This window comes from Cyprinus carpio, chromosome B3 (genome assembly GCF_018340385.1).
Source record: "Cyprinus carpio isolate SPL01 chromosome B3, ASM1834038v1, whole genome shotgun sequence".
NCBI classification, from domain to species: Eukaryota; Metazoa; Chordata; class Actinopteri; order Cypriniformes; family Cyprinidae; genus Cyprinus; species Cyprinus carpio.
The window spans coordinates 27,133,167-27,149,824 of NC_056599.1; the positions used below are offsets into that span (position 1 = coordinate 27,133,167).

Genomic DNA, 16,658 nt, shown 5'->3' on the forward strand with positions numbered 1-16,658 from the left:
TTAGGTTTTCACAGTCTGTGATGATTTGGGGTGCAATGTCATCTGCTGGTGTTGGTCCATTGTGTTTTTTGAAAACCAAAGTCACTACACCCGTTTCTCAAGAGATTTTGGTGCACTTCATGCTTCCTTCTGCTGACCAGCTTTTTGAAGATGCTGATTTCATTTCCCAGCAGGATTTGGCACCTGCCCACACTGCCAAAAGCACCAAAAGTTGGTCAAATGACCATAGTGTTGGTGTGATTGACTGGCCAGCAAACTCACCAGACCTGAACCCCATAGAGACTCTATGTGGTATTGTCAAGAGGAAAATGAGAAACAAGAGACCCAGACCACACAATGCAGATGAGCTGAAGGCCACTGTCAAAGAAACCTGGGCTTCCATACCACCTCAGCAGTGCCACATGCAGTAATTAAAGAAAAAGGAGCCCCTACCAAGTATTGAGTACATGTACAGTAAATGAACATACTTTCCAGAAGGCCAACAATTCACTAAAAATTTTTTTTTTAATTGGTCTTATGAAGTATTCTAATTTGTTGAGATAGTGAATTGGTGGGTTTTTGTGAAATGTGAGCCAAAATCATCACAGTTAAAAGAACCAAAGACTTAAACTACTTCAGTCTGTGTGCACTGAATTTATTTAATACACAAGTTTAACAATTTGAGTTGAATTATTGAAATAAATGAACTTTTCCACGACATTCTCATTTATTGAGATGCATATATATATATGCATATATATATATATATATATATATATATATATATATATATATATATATATATATATATATATATATATATATATATATATATATATATATATATATATATACATACATACAAAATGTTTTCTATTTAAAATGTGAGTATGTACAGACACACACTTTCTTTTCTACAGCAGTTAGAGAGAGGATATGTGGCCCCGTCGTCTCCTCATGACATTTGTCATTTTCACCGATGAGCTTAACTAAAGCCTAGATGATCAAATTACAGCAATATCAGGTCATACATACTAATGCAAAATTAATGACAGTCTGAGAGAGTTTTTAACTTGGTTTTATGCCAAAAGTTCAAAAATGCATGCAAGACACAATCCAATTCTGAACATGTATATATCAGACATACACTGAAATATTGTTACATAATATTGACATATGACAAAACGAGTTTAAGGAGGATCCAGTGTTTAAGGTCATGTAACAGTAAAGCCAAACAAAGTGGCACTCAATGAGTAAGATAAAAATATACAAACAAAATGGTATAAAATAATGTTCCCATATGCATAGTACTGTCGCCAGTGATTTAGTTGCCTGTCTGACTGAGTCTCTGATGCAGATTTTTTCTTCTTTGGAGTGATTTTCAGGCCTTCTTCAATGTCTCTGGTGTTTTCTCAATTTTTCGACATCATTCTGACAAACTCTAAAGGAGTGAGATAAAAAAGACCAAAGTTGACATACTGTGAGATTTGGTCTAAATATCCAGTCCAACAGATGTTAAGCAGCAACATCAACTGCCTAAAATGCATTATTGATATATTTGGTTCTCAATCCCCAACGGCCAGCATCATGTTTACATTTTAGATGAATTATTATCAATATTATTTGATGCGACCTTCATTCAATGAGATTAAAATCTTGTTTCCAAGAGAGACCCGGCCAAAATATTAATCTAGGAAATGGTTTCTGATACGGTCAGTCTAGCAGGATGGTGTCTAAAGATCCCTTTCCGTGCATTTCCACATTTGGAAAGGTACTGTTGATCTGTTTGTATTACAGATGTGTGGCAGTGCTAACCTAGAACAGATTGGGAACAAAACAGTTGCCGGTAGCCATTGACTTCCACAGTAGAGAGAAAAATATGAAGTCAATGGCTACCTGTCATCTTCTGTGTTCAGCAAAAGAAAGACACTCATACAGGTTTGGAACTACAAATGAGGGTGAGTAAATGATGTCGACAAAAGTATGTTGTCTACATTATTTGATTAAATATGAATCTATTTTACCCTCAAAATCAACGGTCCCGTCTCCATTGTTGTCTGCTTCTCGGACCACGGCTTCTATTTCCTTCCTGTTTGGATTTTCACCAAGCAGTTTTAGCATTGCATGCTTCAGTTCTTCAATGGTGATAGTGCCGTCACCATCCATATCAAACTACAGAAATTTACATTAGAAGATTACACTAAGCTATGCTTTCTATTTGAAAAATATTTTTGAAATTGAAAGAAAAAGGAACATTTTCTGACCTCTCTAAATGCATCTTTTAACTCTTTTAGTCCGATCATTCCAGCCGTTTCTGCCAGAAGCTTCGGGGCCATGAGGTCAACAAAATCCTGGAAATCTACACTTCCTCCAACTGAAAAAGAGGCAGATAGAGAATAAAGATTAGGAAAAAAGATCCACATGATCAATAAGTAAATGAAACCTCCATGGATTAAGAGAATAATCTACAGTGTTTGCAGCCAGAGTGATGAACAGACATTAGCACATAATACATTGATTGGAGCATCAAATCACAAAACAGCTGCTGGCACATTATGTGAGAGAGACATTAGATGTCTTACGGTTCATGTTGATGTTCTGGCTAAGTTCAATCAGTTCCATCTCAGTGGGCATGTAGCCCATGGTCCTCATCAGGTTGCCCAGATCCTTACAGCTGATCAGACCATCCTTATCCTTATCAAACTCAGTGAATGCCTCGCGCAGCTCTGCAGCACATACAAGAACATTCAATTACAAGGTTTCTAAATGACAAGCTGTACAAATACATCAAAATTCTGGGATTTTTTTTTTCATTTGAAGCTTAAAATATATTTTTTATTTCAAAAAATTTCAAGCTGAGATTTGATGACATACACTAAAACATTTTTTTAGATTCTTCACTATATCTAGGTCACTAATCAAATAAGTAAGTCTGGGAATTTGATCATGTGACTTTGTACAGATGGTAGCCTGCAAGATTTGGAAAATTCTAACATCATTCTCAAATCATGCAGCTCGAGTTGATTTGTTGTTGATTCTTCAATCCAGCTTTTCACTTTAATTAACGATAATGTAATTTTTGTAAACAAATGTTGCATTAAATTTAGAAAGATGAGAAAATAGATGCAGTTTCATGCAGTTGATTTCAGTTAGTTGCACTGGCAGCTGGCATTGAATCTTATTCTGTAAGGTTAATCTGGTTATATAAATGAACCAGAAAAGTGTAGGTTAATATTTACAAAATAAATACTCATTTCATTTACAATAAATGATCAGTTGCTGTGTTAAAGGTATATATTACATCTGTTTTAATAGTTGATTTTAAATACAGTAATGTCATTTAATTTGTATTTTATTTCAGGGTAAACACAGTAAAACAAACTGCTTACCTTCTATCTCCTCATCAGCGAGTGGACGCTCCTGTAAAACAGCTACAGTTAGGGTTCCTTTGTATCTGTGCATCAGTTTTACACTTTTTTTTTTGTATTTAGTAGAATTGAGTATAACCTTTATATAAAGTTTATGTAAGCAACAATCTGTTGTCGATATCTTTTAAAATCAGATAAATATCATCATATTTTCTGCAGTTGCTCGTTAATCTCTTATATCCACTAGCATAAAGAGAGATCATTCTTTTGCTATAGACCAGTTCAGATATTTATAACTCTAGATGAGTATTAGCTGATTGTTTTTGGATGAGGACCTGAGAACCTTTTGGATGAAAATACAGATGCTTAGATCAGTGAGGAGCTTCAGGTAAAAATCAGCTACTAGAGCTTGGAATTGTGTGATTTTGTAATGTAGCTATGTAATTGGTATCAGCCAGTACCAGGGAACAGGACTAAAACAAAATAAATAAAAGACTAGATAAAATCCAATAGACTTACAATGTTTTTAGCTCCTCTCAGGAAAATGCACGCTGGCCCCAGACTCATATCTGACAGCTTTTTCTCTGTGTCTTCTGTGTGTCTCTAAAAATTTTCACATATTTACCATAATGTGATGTGTATTGTGACAAAATTAACATTACTTAAACTAAACTCTGCAACTACTGAATATAACACCAAAATTTCTCAACATGCAAATACATTACAGTTGTTTTGTTATTTATTATAAATACGGTTTATAATCCAATATATTCTTCTAAACCAGATAAATAACAAAAATACACGCTTAAAAAGAATACATTCAAAATAATATTTAACATCTTTTTATATTAGTTATGAATATTTTAATATAAAAGCTGGTAACACTTTACAAAAAGGTCATATATTTTAACATTGGTTTAACAATTTAACATCTTAATCTGTGTTAGTTATTAAAAATAAATTTGTTAATTTTACAGTTCACAGTGCATTAACTAATGTTAACAAATACAACTTAATACATAATAAATGTTGTAAAATGATTGTTCATTTTTTAGTTCATGTTAACAAATGAAACCTTTTTGTAGCGTATCACTAACAGAATTAAGTAATTGAAATATGTATTAAGATAATACTACAGTGAGCCTGTGCCTAAATATGTATACTATACATTTATACAGAGTTGTGTAAGAAGAAACCAAATTTTTATTTAGCAGTTCAGAGCACTGTAAACTGAAATATTCCCTCACCTGTTCTCAGCTCCTCTGTCCACAGGCAGGAGTGGAGGAAGGGCAGTCCTCAACAGTTTTATTCTGGTGCTTATATCAGCCAACACTTCTTTCCTCCTTTTCTTCGATTCAGAGCAAGAACAAACCTTTCTCACTGTCAGTCACCAGCTCCTGAATGATTAAATGATACAGAGGGAGGGAGCATGTCAGAGAATAAACGAATGAGTGTGTAAGTGACAGTGGGAGAGCAAGAGTGAGAGAGAAATACAGTCAGAGAGATCAAATCCAGCTTCTTAAACAGAACCAGACAAAGCAAGTTTCTGTGCATGGCTGCAAATGGCTGACCTGCTTTTTGTTATTATTCTACTTGGATTTTTCCCTCTGATTTTTTTTTAATCTGCATGTTACAGATGCATGATCAAAAAACATCTGCACTAATTTATAATTCAGTATAATGAACAAAAATCAAGATGTAGTGCATCGAAATTCTTCATAAATAAATAAGCTCTATATTATTTACATTTATTTTTCCCAAAAACACCAAAAAAGGTTACCTTAAAAGCTCTTCAATGTGGCGGTGTCCTTCTTTTACTGCAGATGTAAATGGAACATAATCCACATGTGTATGTGTTTTATATAAGGGCTGAATATAATGATGTATTACACTGTCATCATGTTTGTCTATGTCGGTATGTTATGCATGCATGCATACATGACTTGTTTGTTACGTAAACTCCTAATGCACAGCATTTTCTTGAATCCTGAAATGTTTGCATAAGAGAAGCCCAGTAATCCCAGAGCTCTCTGCACTCACCACCATTAGACAGAGAGAAATAGTGGGGGTAAACTGGTCTGATCAGAAAAGAGGATTAGAATAGAGCAATAGAAAAAAGTAAAAAGATCCTATGACAGAATGAGGTACAATGAAAACAAGGAGCAATATGAATAATATTTGGAGAGGAAGTGGAAGAATGATGTCATTATAGGTGCCTTGAAGACAGAGATGTGAAAGTCCTGCAGTCCAGATGAAGGCTAAAGGGATGCAAACCTTTCCTTCATTACAAGCGAAGTTGATCGTTCCAAATCTCTGATTTCTAGAATATTGCAGCTTTACGATGACACCAATTCAAGTCCCCCAAAAGGCTGGCTGTCCAAGTACAGTATAACAAATGCATGAGAGGACAGGTTAATGTGGAGACTCTCAGTGAGGAATCGGTTCAACACTGCAGCTGGAATTGCTGAAATGGGTATAGACTTCCTTACCTGCAAGCATCTCCCAATCAGCCTGCAATTTAAATGCAGGACAATGATCCCGTCACACTGCAAAACAAGTAGTTCCTTGAAACTGAAAACACTGAAATCATGAAATGGCCAGTGGAGAGTTCTGGTGTTATGATTTAATGATGATTTAAAATATATGGTTGGTGATTGGGTTATGAGTTATAAACAAGCTACAGCCACTGAACTTTGGAAGAGAGAGGAAGAAGAGTGGACCAAGATCACACCGGAGCAGTGTGAGAAACTAGTGATATCCTGTGGCCGCGGATGTGCTGCTGAACTCTACACTTCCTACTATTTTATGACAGCTGTAACCCTCCAAAAATTTAAATGTTATCCTCTTTCATGCTACAGTGCATGGTTACTGTTCAGTTTTCTAATTTTGATCACTGTGTTTTCCACAAAATGAAGGTTTTTGTTGAAATGCCTTGGTTATTTTGTCAAACATGTTGGTAGAACAGTGCTGTACCTACAGATAATCTTCCTTCAAATTTTGAGTGATGAAGATTAACAGTATTTATAGATTGTTCTTTAAGTTTGATCTCCACTGTATATAATACCTCAGATATTAGAGGCTGAGGTAGCACAGTCAGAGCTGCATTTTTTGTTACTGCTTTTATGCAGAATGTGTGTGTTTGTTTGTGTGTGTGTGTGTGTTTGACAGCTATAATCGCTGTTTAATCTTGTTTTGTGTGTATCTAGTGTGTTGAAGCACATAATCATATTACCTGGTGGGATTACAACATCTGTCAAAACATATCTACCATTTTTAATATGGAAAAAAGCTTTCCCTAGTAAAAAAAAAAAAAAAAGTAATATATTTAAAATAGATGTATTTCATATTAAGTATAGTTTAAATCTATTAACATATTTACTTACATATTGATTCAGATTTCTTAATATTATTTTAATATTATTAATATATCTTCAGCACCACTGCTTCACAATTAAAGTGCATTAACCACAAAATTGGTTGTTCCAATTTAGCAGACTTTTAAGTATACCAGTTTAATACAGGTGCATCATAATAAATTAGAATGTCATGGAAAAGTTAATTTATTTCAGTAATTCAACTCAAATTGTGAAACTCGTGTATTAAATAAATTAAATGCATACAGACTGAACTAGTTTAAGTCTTTGGTTCTTTTAATTGTAATGATTTTGGCTCAAATTTAACAAAAACCCACCAATCTCAAAAAAATTAGGATACTTCATAAGACCAATTAAAAAAAAAACATTTTTAGTGAATTGTTGGCCTTCTGGAAAGTATGTTCATTTACTGGTACATGTACTCAATACTTTGATAGGGGCTCCTTTTGCTTTAATTACTGCCTCAATTTGGCATGGCTTGGAGGTGATCAGTTTGTGGCACTGCTGAGGTGGTATGGAAGCCCAGGTTTCTTTGACAGTGGCCTTCAGCTCATCTGCATTTTTTGGTCTCTTGTTTCTCATTTTCCTCTTGACAATACTCCATAGATTCTCTCTTGGGTTCAGGTCTGGTGAGTTTGCTGGCCAGTCAATCACACCAACACCATGGTCATTTAACCAACTTTTGGTGCTTTTGGCAGTGTGGGCAGGTGCCAAATCCTGCTGGAAAATGAAATCAGCATCTTCAAAAAGCTGGTCAGCAGAAAAGGAAGCATGAAGTGCACCAAAATTACTTGGTAAATGGGGGCAGTGACTTTGGTTTTCAGAAAAACACAATGGACCCCAACACCAGCAGATGACATTGCACCCCAAATCATCACAGACTGTGGAAACTTAACACTGGACTTCAAGCAACTTGGGCTAAGAGCTTCTCCACCCTTCCTCCAGAATCTAGGACCTTGGTTTCCAAATGAAATACAAAACTTGCTCTCGTCTGAAAGAGAGGACTCTGGACCACAGGGGCAACAGTCCAGTTCTTCTTCTCCTTAGGCCCGGGTAAGACGCCTCTGATGTTGTCTGTGGTTCAGGAGTGGCTTAACAAGAGGAATACAACAACTGTAGCCAAATTCCTTGACACGTCTGTGTGTGGTGGCTCTTGATGCCTTGACCCAGCCTCAGTCCATTCCTTAAGAAATTCACTCAAATTCTTGAATTGATTTTGCTTGACAATCCTCATAAGGCTGAAGTTCTCTCAGTTGGTTGTGCATCTTTTTCTTCCACACTTTTTCCTTCCACTCAACTTTCTGTTAACATGCTTGGATTCAGCACTCTGTGAACAGCTTACCCTCCTTGTGAAGGGTGTCAATGATTGTCTTCTGTCAGATCAGCAGTCCCCATGATTGTGTAGTCTAGTGAACCAAACTGAGAGACCATTATGAAGGCTCAGGAAACCTTTGCAGGTGTTTTGAGTTGATTGTGTGGAATGGGCAGCTGACACATCTGGAAAGGCACCATCAATGCTGAAAGGTATATCCAAGTTCTAGAACAACATATGCTCACATCCAGATGTCTCTTTCAGGGAAGACCTTGCATTTTCCAACATGACAATGGCAGACCACATACTGCATCGATTACAACATCATGGCGGCATAGAAGAAGGATCCAGGTACTGAAATGGCCAGCCTGCAGTCCAGATCTTTCACCCATAGAAAACATTTGGCGCATCATAAAGAGGAAGATGCAACAAAGAAGACCTAAGACAGTTGAGCAACTAAAAGCCTGTATTAGACAAGATTTGGACAACATTCCTATTCCTAAACATGAGCAACTTGTCTCCTCAGTCCCCAGATGTTTGCAGACTGTTATAAAAAGAAGAGGGGATGCCAAATGGTAAAACATGGGCTTGTAACTTTAAAAAAATCAACTTATTTTTCCCTTAAAATGATACATTTTCTCAGTTTAAACATTGATATTATGTTTTATTCTGAATAAAAATATTGAAATTTGAAACTTCCACATCATTGCATTCTGTTTTTATTTTTTTTTTGTAAATTTTTACAGTGTTTTTTGTTTTTTGGTTTGTGGTGTATTTTGTTTTTATTAAATGTTTTTATTGTGTTTTGAATTTTTTGGAATCGGGTTTGTATAAAATAATATATATATATATATATATATATATATATATATATATAAACATTGCTCTACATTCAGAATTATGCCAGTATCATGAAATTCTGCTGTATTAAGCCAGTACACAACATTGAGTAACACATTATATCATACACATTTTTTTGTTAACATTATCCTAGCTGTGTCTCTTTCTGTCTGTCTCTTCATCTTGCATGGTCTCACATGCATTTTTAATTGTACACAGGCCCCTGAACCCCTTTGTGATATTCTATCCTTTTTATTTTCTGTTCTGCTCTCACAGGGTTCAATGCAGGAAGATAAAGTTGCTGACAAAGGAGCCCTCTAACCCCAGGTGTCTGTTTGGGTGCTGAGTGAGTTTATCAGTCCAGCTGTGAGTGTGTGATGGTGAGTGGAAACCGATACTTCCTCCCCCTTCAATGCCATCAGCGACTAGAGAGATTACATGCAAATGAAACACGAACATTTTGTATGCTATTTCCGCAGAGTTTAAGTGGTTTTGCAGCACAGTCATCAAGTACATTGGTGGCAACACAATCAAAATTCACAACACATGCAAGTAATCTGGTCATATACAGTATGTAGTCTTCAGTGTGTGCTTCGCAGGTTTGAAAATAAATCACCATCTAATGAAATAAAACAAAATATATAGCATAACTGTGAGTCATGTGTACAGTATTTACGGAGAACCATGTATCACAGTATACATCAGAGAGGTAAGGAGGAGAAATCAGGCACAAAAACGATAGAATAGGAATGCGGGATTATCAAGACAGGCACAAGTCAAATGTTCAAAAATTGTTTGTGTGTCGTCACAGTATCTGTGTGCTCAGGGCTCAACATAGTCAATATGTCATCTGATCTGTATGATAAATTTGCAGAACTACAGTTCTGACTGAAGTCGTTTGTTTGAAACATTTCAAAAGTCAGACATAAAAGTATGTAGTAATTAAATGATAAATATCCTCAGCATGAACTTTTTTAACTAAATAAAAAGTTGTTTTGCGAACTTTAAAACAACATTTTCTGCATTTTAATAAAACATGAAGTGGGTTTGACTGGTGCATCCTGGGAAATACAGCTAGAATTACTGCTCAGGGGCAAAGATGTAGTCTAGAGCCTGTCTCTCTGCTGCAGCCACGTTAGGATGCCACAGGTCCACACTGAAGATAACTCTGGGACCGTCTTCAGCTCCCCCTAGAGGACAAATATAAAGATGTTGGTAACATAGAAGTCCTCCTAGAGTTTAAAGGAATACTCCACGCCAAAATGAAAATTTTGTCATTAATCACTTACCTGTCACTTGAGACTGTCCCATAGACTGGCAAGTAAAGTTTCTACGTTTATTTAGCTGTGATTTGAAATAAAACAGCACATCCTTGTGGCGCGGATGACACAGAAGAGCATACACAGCATAGTGCTATATGGAGAGACACAGAGGAGACCGTTGACAAAGGAATTGTTGAATAAAGTCGTTATTTTTGTTTTCTTCGCTTACAAAAAAGTGTTCCCGTTGCTTCATATAACCCAGATTGCACGTCTGATGGCAGATGGAGTATTCTGATGACGACTTTCATACCTTTTATGGACCTTGACACTGTTATTTTACTTGGCAGTCTATGGGACAGTCACAAGCCTCCAGGTTTTCATCCAACATATCTTAAATTGTGTTCTGAAGACGAACAGAGCTTTTACGGGTTTGAAATGACATGGGGGTAAGTGATTAATGACAACATTTTCATTTTGGAAGGGAGTATACCTTTAAATATAGGGAAAAATTTAGATCTCTGCCTATATTTATTTGTATCAATTTCTAATCTGATTATCTCACTTTTGTGTCCTACAGAGTGTCAGAAGAGTCTACACTCTTAAAAAAAATAAGGGTTCCAAGAGGTTTTTGTAGTGATTCCATAAAGAATCATTTGGGTTCCCAAAGAACATTTCAGTTGTTAAAAGAACTGTTTTTTATTTTGTGTAAAGAACGTTTTGTTGAATGAAAGGTTTTCATGGATGTTAAAGGTTCTTCATGGAACCATGCCAATAATGAACCTTTAATTTTTCACTAAGATTATACTCTCATAGTCTCAACAATGTTTTAAAAATATCGATATGAATGCAGACATTTCCCATGTAATTCTAAAATATATATTAAAAATATATTATAGAATCAATAACAATTTGTGTTGATTTTATTTAAAAGGATTTAAATAATACATTATATAAGACTGGATTAGTTGACTTACATGAAATATCTGAAATTAAAAGAAACATCTCTGACCTAGTTGATGCAAATATGAAACACAGCTACAGAAGTATCATACTTCTTCAAAATGATCCATGTGCTCCATCAGATTTTTCATGTAACACTCAACTAATCCCGCCTTACACTTATATAGGCCAGGTCTGCCAGTGGTGCTGCCTCAGAAACAAATGTGTGGCATACTTGCTTAACTAAGAACTCCATTTAGCAAGTAAGAATTTCGTCTTTATTCATCTTCAGATTGCCTGTTATCTTTATTGATGTGATTATTGATCTGTAGGAGCTCTTGTTAGCTTCAGTCATTCAGCATATTATGATTAGTGGGGCTAGTACAATGTATTTCTCTGACCATTATGTGAGATGGTGTGCAGGAATGAGTCATCCACAAGGAGGCAGTGTCCCTCTGACCAACACTGAGGCTCTCCACCCACCACCAGCTCACACTGAGCAGGCGTCTGAAGACCTGACACAGAAACAGAGTCATTTCACACCCACATAAAAATGGCATTATGTTTGTATCTACACAACATTTCAGGATTTGTACATTAACACAGATTCTTCGGCCTTATTTCTTATACATTTCATATTCAAATATATTCAAATTGTACTAATATTCCAAAACATTACTCTTTTCGCTGTATTTTTGATGCATGACCATAAGAGATTTCTTTTAAAACACTTTTAAAAATCTCCCTGACCCCAACAGTAGTTCTGTGTAGAAGAGTTTTCTGTGTTTCAACATTGTGACTTACCCAGATGGCAGCGCAGACGTGTGTTTGTAGGGCCATAGGCCCCTCCCAATGTGGCCCCAGGACCCAGGAGCCAGAAACCAGCTGATCCCAGAGAGTTACTGCTGATGAAGGTTCTGAGAGAGAGGAGTGTTCTGTATGTACACGGACACGCACGGCAGTTGCTGGCCACACACACTCCAGCGTTATAGAGCGGGAACACTGTCTGGCCCTGAGAGATCAACACACAAGCTCATCATCATACATGCATAAGCACATTTTCTCACTTATTCTCAGGCTTAGCTCTGAGGTTGTTTGTCTATGTCCTGCATTTGTATAGCCTAATTATTATGAGATAATGATGAATTGAATCCAAACAGATCCCTAACAGCAGTGCAGTACAGATATTGATTGGAAGATATTAAGAGAGGGCAAGAAGGACAGCCAGAGAATGAAACAATCTTGGTGAATTTGTGTGCTGGATAAAGTAGAGTGATGCAGAACGCAAGTGAATAAGTACAGTTAAACTAAACATAAAAATGTCTTATTTCTTATGTTTTAACCCAAATGCTGTTATTTTCTTCTGTGAAACACATCTTCACTGCAGATCTTTTCTATCTATCTTATCTATCTATCTATTCTGGTCAGCTGTGTTTGTATAGTTTGTGAAGATTGATACAAATCAAATAAACAGATTTTACTGTGATTTTTGAAATTGAAATTCCTGAAATAGCTTAGTTTGTTTAGTCACCTTTGGTCCATGGTAGCTCCACCCTAGCTTTGTATCAACCCCCTTCTGGTAGACAGCTTGGAACTCAGCAAGGATTATGGGATAGCTGGCCTCCAGAACCTCAATGTCATGACGATGAGCATCCCTGGGAAAGAAAGGTATGCTGGGAACATCTGGGAGGTGAAAGAGATGAGGCTTCTGAATGGATGGCCGATCATTGATCCTAGCCTAGATAGCAGCGAGGAAAATGTCGAGGGACAAACATTGACATAAATGTTGAGATACACCACAAATATTTAGGAAAGTGCCTCAGGTTATTCTACTTTTCCCATCTCTGACCTGATTGCGTAGGCCCTTGTGAATTCGCCCCATGCCAGCCCAACTGTAGCGCTTGGCATACTCCTGTAGTGCTCTATACAACTTTCTACTTTCTGCAGCAGCCTCAGTGGGGAATGGGGCATGGCTCAACACTGGTGTCAGGTAGCTCTCTGTGCCCTCCTCTTCCTCCAGCGTCTCCATGGTGATAGCCGCAGATGCTTTAGATGCAGAGAGTCTGGGGTCAACTGGGGAACGGCTGGATGACCGAGAGAATGAGGACCGGCAGGAGCCACTTTTTAACATGCCAGAATGGGATGGTGGGTCAGAACCCATGCGGTAGCAGTACCAGAGGAAGAGGAGGAGGGCAGTCCAGAGGAGCCCGCTGAGGGGGGGACCACCCAACAACGCACATGGGGGAAGCGGCACCAAGTCCAGAGACCAGGGCATAATGCTGAGAGAGTGAGCTTATAGAGAAAGAAAGAAAGAAAGAAAGAAAGAAAGAAAGAAAGAAAGAAAGAAAGAAAGAAAGAAAGAAAGAAAGAAATGATTCAATAATCATGACCTTCATGAACTACTTAAGTGCTTTTTAAATAAGACTTTCTTCAGTGTGTAAAATCTATACACTTTGACTTAATTTCCCTTCCTTCGTGTTTTAGTGGCTGAATAATTAATATGCAGCTGACCACAGATACTGAATGATATTAATCAATCCGAGGCTTCATCTCGGTGAAATATCTGCAGCTGACCACAGATACTGAATATTAATCAATCTCGCTCTATTGCATAACGATTCCTGCTGCAGTCAGTTTGTGTGGTCGCCTTCATTCTCAGCCAGTACTCACCGCTGAAGAATTAAAGAACCGATTTTTACCGAACATTGCAAGTTAACATTCGGACACTTGTTTTCTTAAATTTTAGGGTGTTCTGTATATGTGTGTTTTCTTACCGCTTCTCCACGTCTTACTCAGTCTCTCTTTCCCCCGTCGTTCTCACCACGTCCCTTCCTCTGTTTATCTGCAGCTCTGAAAATACAGTAGATTCCGCATTCATTGGTTCCGTTAGGCTGGAAGAACAACTCCTCCTTCTTTACGGAACAGAACGAATATGTTTTTATTACCTTTGTCCATGTACTTACACATCTGAATCAACAAGGCCCTCGTTGCTGGGTTGTTAAGCCCTATTTGAGAATTGTATGACCCCTTCTTGCTGTTAGCCGGGAGCCGAAGGGGCAAGTTTCAGCACCGAGACGCTGGACAGCTCCTATGCAGAGCGCCGTCTACGTCTTGCGCTACTGCAGTTCAATCACTGTGTGGCGCACGTGAGGTGGACACAAAAAATACACTCTAACCTACCAAAAACCATCCTGTAGTGAAGGGGAGTCTGCCCCATTCGATGAATCAGTTCTTTCGAACAGTTGGTTGATGAACTAGTTCTAAGAACGATTCAGTGATTCTTTCATCTCATCACGTGGTCACTGACATCACGGCGTGAAATGTTTGCGTGATGCTTACCTGTAAAACGTTACAGTAGACAAAATTCCTGCTAAATTGGCCGGTTTTCACAGACAAGCCCTGCTAGCATTGGTGTATAAGCACACTTTTTCACCCCTCAACTATTTCATATGGAATAACAAGGGCATATTATTTAAAAAACCTTTATTCTATTATACTTGGTTCAGTGAAGGTATTCTTTTAATAAGAAACAGTAAGTTAATTCCCATGGGGAGCTATTTGTTTTCTTACACTGAATTTCTCCAAAAATTCCAATTACCAATTAAACCAACAGAATTAGCTATTGTTCTTGACACAGTTCCAAAGAGTGTGATGTTACTTTTAAAAAAATCTGTATTTCAGAAGAAACCAGCATGGATAATCCTTGGAAATGGAAATATTTTCATTTAAAATGTTGATGTTTTAAATCAACAGTGTAGCAATGAGATTATAAGGAATGTTCTTTGTTCTGTGTCCTTGCCTGCAGCAAGATTTTTTTGGTCTTCTTTATTTGGTAATATCTCTTTGGGTACAAGCATAGGACTCGAATTAATAAAGCTGCCAAATTACATTTTGTATCATGGCGTAACATCGAAATCAGGAAGGTGTCTTTACAAAATCTACTAACTTCATAGTATGATTTATACCACTAGGCTACACATGTTTTGGAAAGATTTAAGTTACCTTAATAGCAAAACTTTCATATACCTGTGAATTTTTGCAGTCAATTAGCAATAAACTATTCGTTGCATCCGCCCATTCTCTAATATCTTAAATTTTTTTATTGTATTTTTTACTCAAGATTATATTTTGGATCCCTTTTTTAACGATTTGACATTTGGGATATTTCGAACTTAACGTGGTTTATTTTGTTAATAGAGTGTATGATAGAAATTTGTATATTTGATGTACTTTTTATACAGAAAATGAAAATTTGAATCGTAAATAACAGCATATTATACATTTGTTTATTTGAGGAAAATACCATATACATAAGAAGACGTGAGCTCAATGTAAACCAAATTTTTCACATTTTATAAATTACTTTAAATTAGGCCTATAAGTAAATCTCTCGGAACAAACCATGTAATGGTTTGAAAGTTTGAAACATGTAATACTCTGAAAGTATTGAAATTTATGTATTTTTTCTTTTTGGGGCTTTTCTTTATTTTTCCTCTTTTTTTTTGTGTTTTTTTCCATATCTATCTGGCAGTGGTAATGTTAGTAAGGTCATGTGTTTAACTGTAAATATGTAAAATGGTCTTCCTTCCTCTGGTTCTTGTGGCATTTAATTAATAAAGCATAAAAAAATTCAAACGTTACAGTAAAGTCATGTGCACATATTGTTGTAAGGGAAACAGGTCAATTTAGCTCAAAGGGAATCATTTAAGATTTTAAAGGGAATTTGAACAGAATCACTGTTTCACGGCTGATCACTGAAACGACCAGCGATTCACTGAACGAGCCGTTTAACATCAAATCTGCGCTGGAATATTTATATCCAAAGTATAGTGAAAACTATTAATTAGCACAGTAACAAGACAGGCAGTTTAAGACATTAACTTGTAAGCACAAAACACAAGATACTTCTCTTTTCAATATGAATAAGGCTTTATTAGATAAATCTAAGACATATATTAACTAATCTAAACACATAAGCACACACGCACTCACACACTTCACACAAGTTGCAGGAAGATAGTGAAAGTTATCGGTTAGGGAAGAATGAGTTTAAGAGAATGAAAATGTGAAATCCCAAGTTTACAGCAATACGTGAAATTGCATAGACATGAACAACCATCAGTCACTTAATTAACCCTCGCATTGAGTTCATCAATTAGGTTAAAATTATATTAGATACACCAGTACAGATCAGAGTCTGGAGGTACGTTACTTGTGATGCCTGTGTAACGGGATTCCCTTTGTTGTCGCTGAAAAGGGGGTTTCCCGAGGTTGCTGATTGGCTGGAAGTTCAGTAGTTGTTGAAGTGGCGTCTTGGGAAGCCCGTGGTTGGGAGTTGGTAGGGGATGCGGAGTTGTGGGCTGGTTGAAGTTTCAGACGGGCACGCGAGGTCAGACTCGGAGACACGGCGTTAAAAAACTTAACTCAGGAACACGAAACTCTCAAACGGAAAAGAAAAGAAACTAAAGAAAAAGAAAAGAAGTAAAGTTTGACGAGACTAGGTGGTGTTTCTTCTCATCGTGGCTAAGCAGCAGCAACGCTAAAAGTGATGACTTAAAGCAGCAGCTAAAAAGCAGGCTAAAAG

The 16,658-nt window shown here is 36.9% G+C and overlaps 2 protein-coding genes across 3 annotated transcripts; both read right to left on the reverse strand.

Moving 5' to 3' along the window:
- Positions 1–848: 848 nt before the first annotated feature.
- Positions 849–5,406, reverse strand: LOC109062367 (calcium-binding protein 5-like). The gene is made up of 8 exons (XM_019079465.2): positions 5,128–5,406; positions 4,595–4,744; positions 3,867–3,950; positions 3,369–3,399; positions 2,562–2,705; positions 2,244–2,353; positions 2,004–2,151; positions 849–1,420 (listed from the first exon to the last, which is right to left on the reverse strand). Exons 3-8 carry the CDS (start codon positions 3,912–3,914, stop codon positions 1,392–1,394), a joined length of 510 nt encoding a protein of 169 aa, XP_018935010.1. The 5' UTR covers positions 3,915–3,950; positions 4,595–4,744; positions 5,128–5,406; the 3' UTR covers positions 849–1,391.
- Positions 5,407–9,370: 3,964 nt separating this feature from the next.
- Positions 9,371–14,627, reverse strand: LOC109063311 (aspartate beta-hydroxylase domain-containing protein 2-like). Of its 2 annotated transcripts, none has more exons than XM_042720575.1 (7): positions 14,038–14,627; positions 13,849–13,924; positions 12,924–13,366; positions 12,606–12,812; positions 11,879–12,086; positions 11,476–11,589; positions 9,371–10,063 (listed from the first exon to the last, which is right to left on the reverse strand). In XM_042720575.1, exons 3-7 carry the CDS (start codon positions 13,347–13,349, stop codon positions 9,954–9,956), a joined length of 1,065 nt encoding a protein of 354 aa, XP_042576509.1. In that variant the 5' UTR covers positions 13,350–13,366; positions 13,849–13,924; positions 14,038–14,627; the 3' UTR covers positions 9,371–9,953. The 2 variants fall into 2 exon arrangements, with proteins under 2 accessions (XP_042576509.1, XP_042576508.1); XM_042720574.1 differs by having other exon boundaries at positions 14,020–14,627.
- Between the last annotated feature and the right edge of the window lie 2,031 nt (positions 14,628–16,658).

What these genes read in the sequence shown, in the direction of transcription:
- LOC109062367 (XM_019079465.2), bottom strand. Translation starts at nt 3,914, where the DNA reads ATGAGTCTGGGGCCAGCGTGCATTTTCCTGAGAGGAGCTAAAAACATT. An exon ending in CGCTGATGAGGAGATAGAAG is followed by an intron (nt 2,706 to 3,368) that starts GTAAGCAGTTTG and finishes TATGTGCTGCAG; the next exon opens with AGCTGCGCGAGGCATTCACT. An exon ending in CCAGAACATCAACATGAACC is followed by an intron (nt 2,354 to 2,561) that starts GTAAGACATCTA and finishes CCTCTTTTTCAG; the next exon opens with TTGGAGGAAGTGTAGATTTC.
- LOC109063311 (XM_042720575.1), bottom strand. Translation starts at nt 13,349, where the DNA reads ATGCCCTGGTCTCTGGACTTGGTGCCGCTTCCCCCATGTGCGTTGTTG. An exon ending in ACAAGGGCCTACGCAATCAG is followed by an intron (nt 12,813 to 12,923) that starts GTCAGAGATGGG and finishes GCTGCTATCTAG; the next exon opens with GCTAGGATCAATGATCGGCC. An exon ending in ACGTCTGCGCTGCCATCTGG is followed by an intron (nt 11,590 to 11,878) that starts GTAAGTCACAAT and finishes TTTCTGTGTCAG; the next exon opens with GTCTTCAGACGCCTGCTCAG.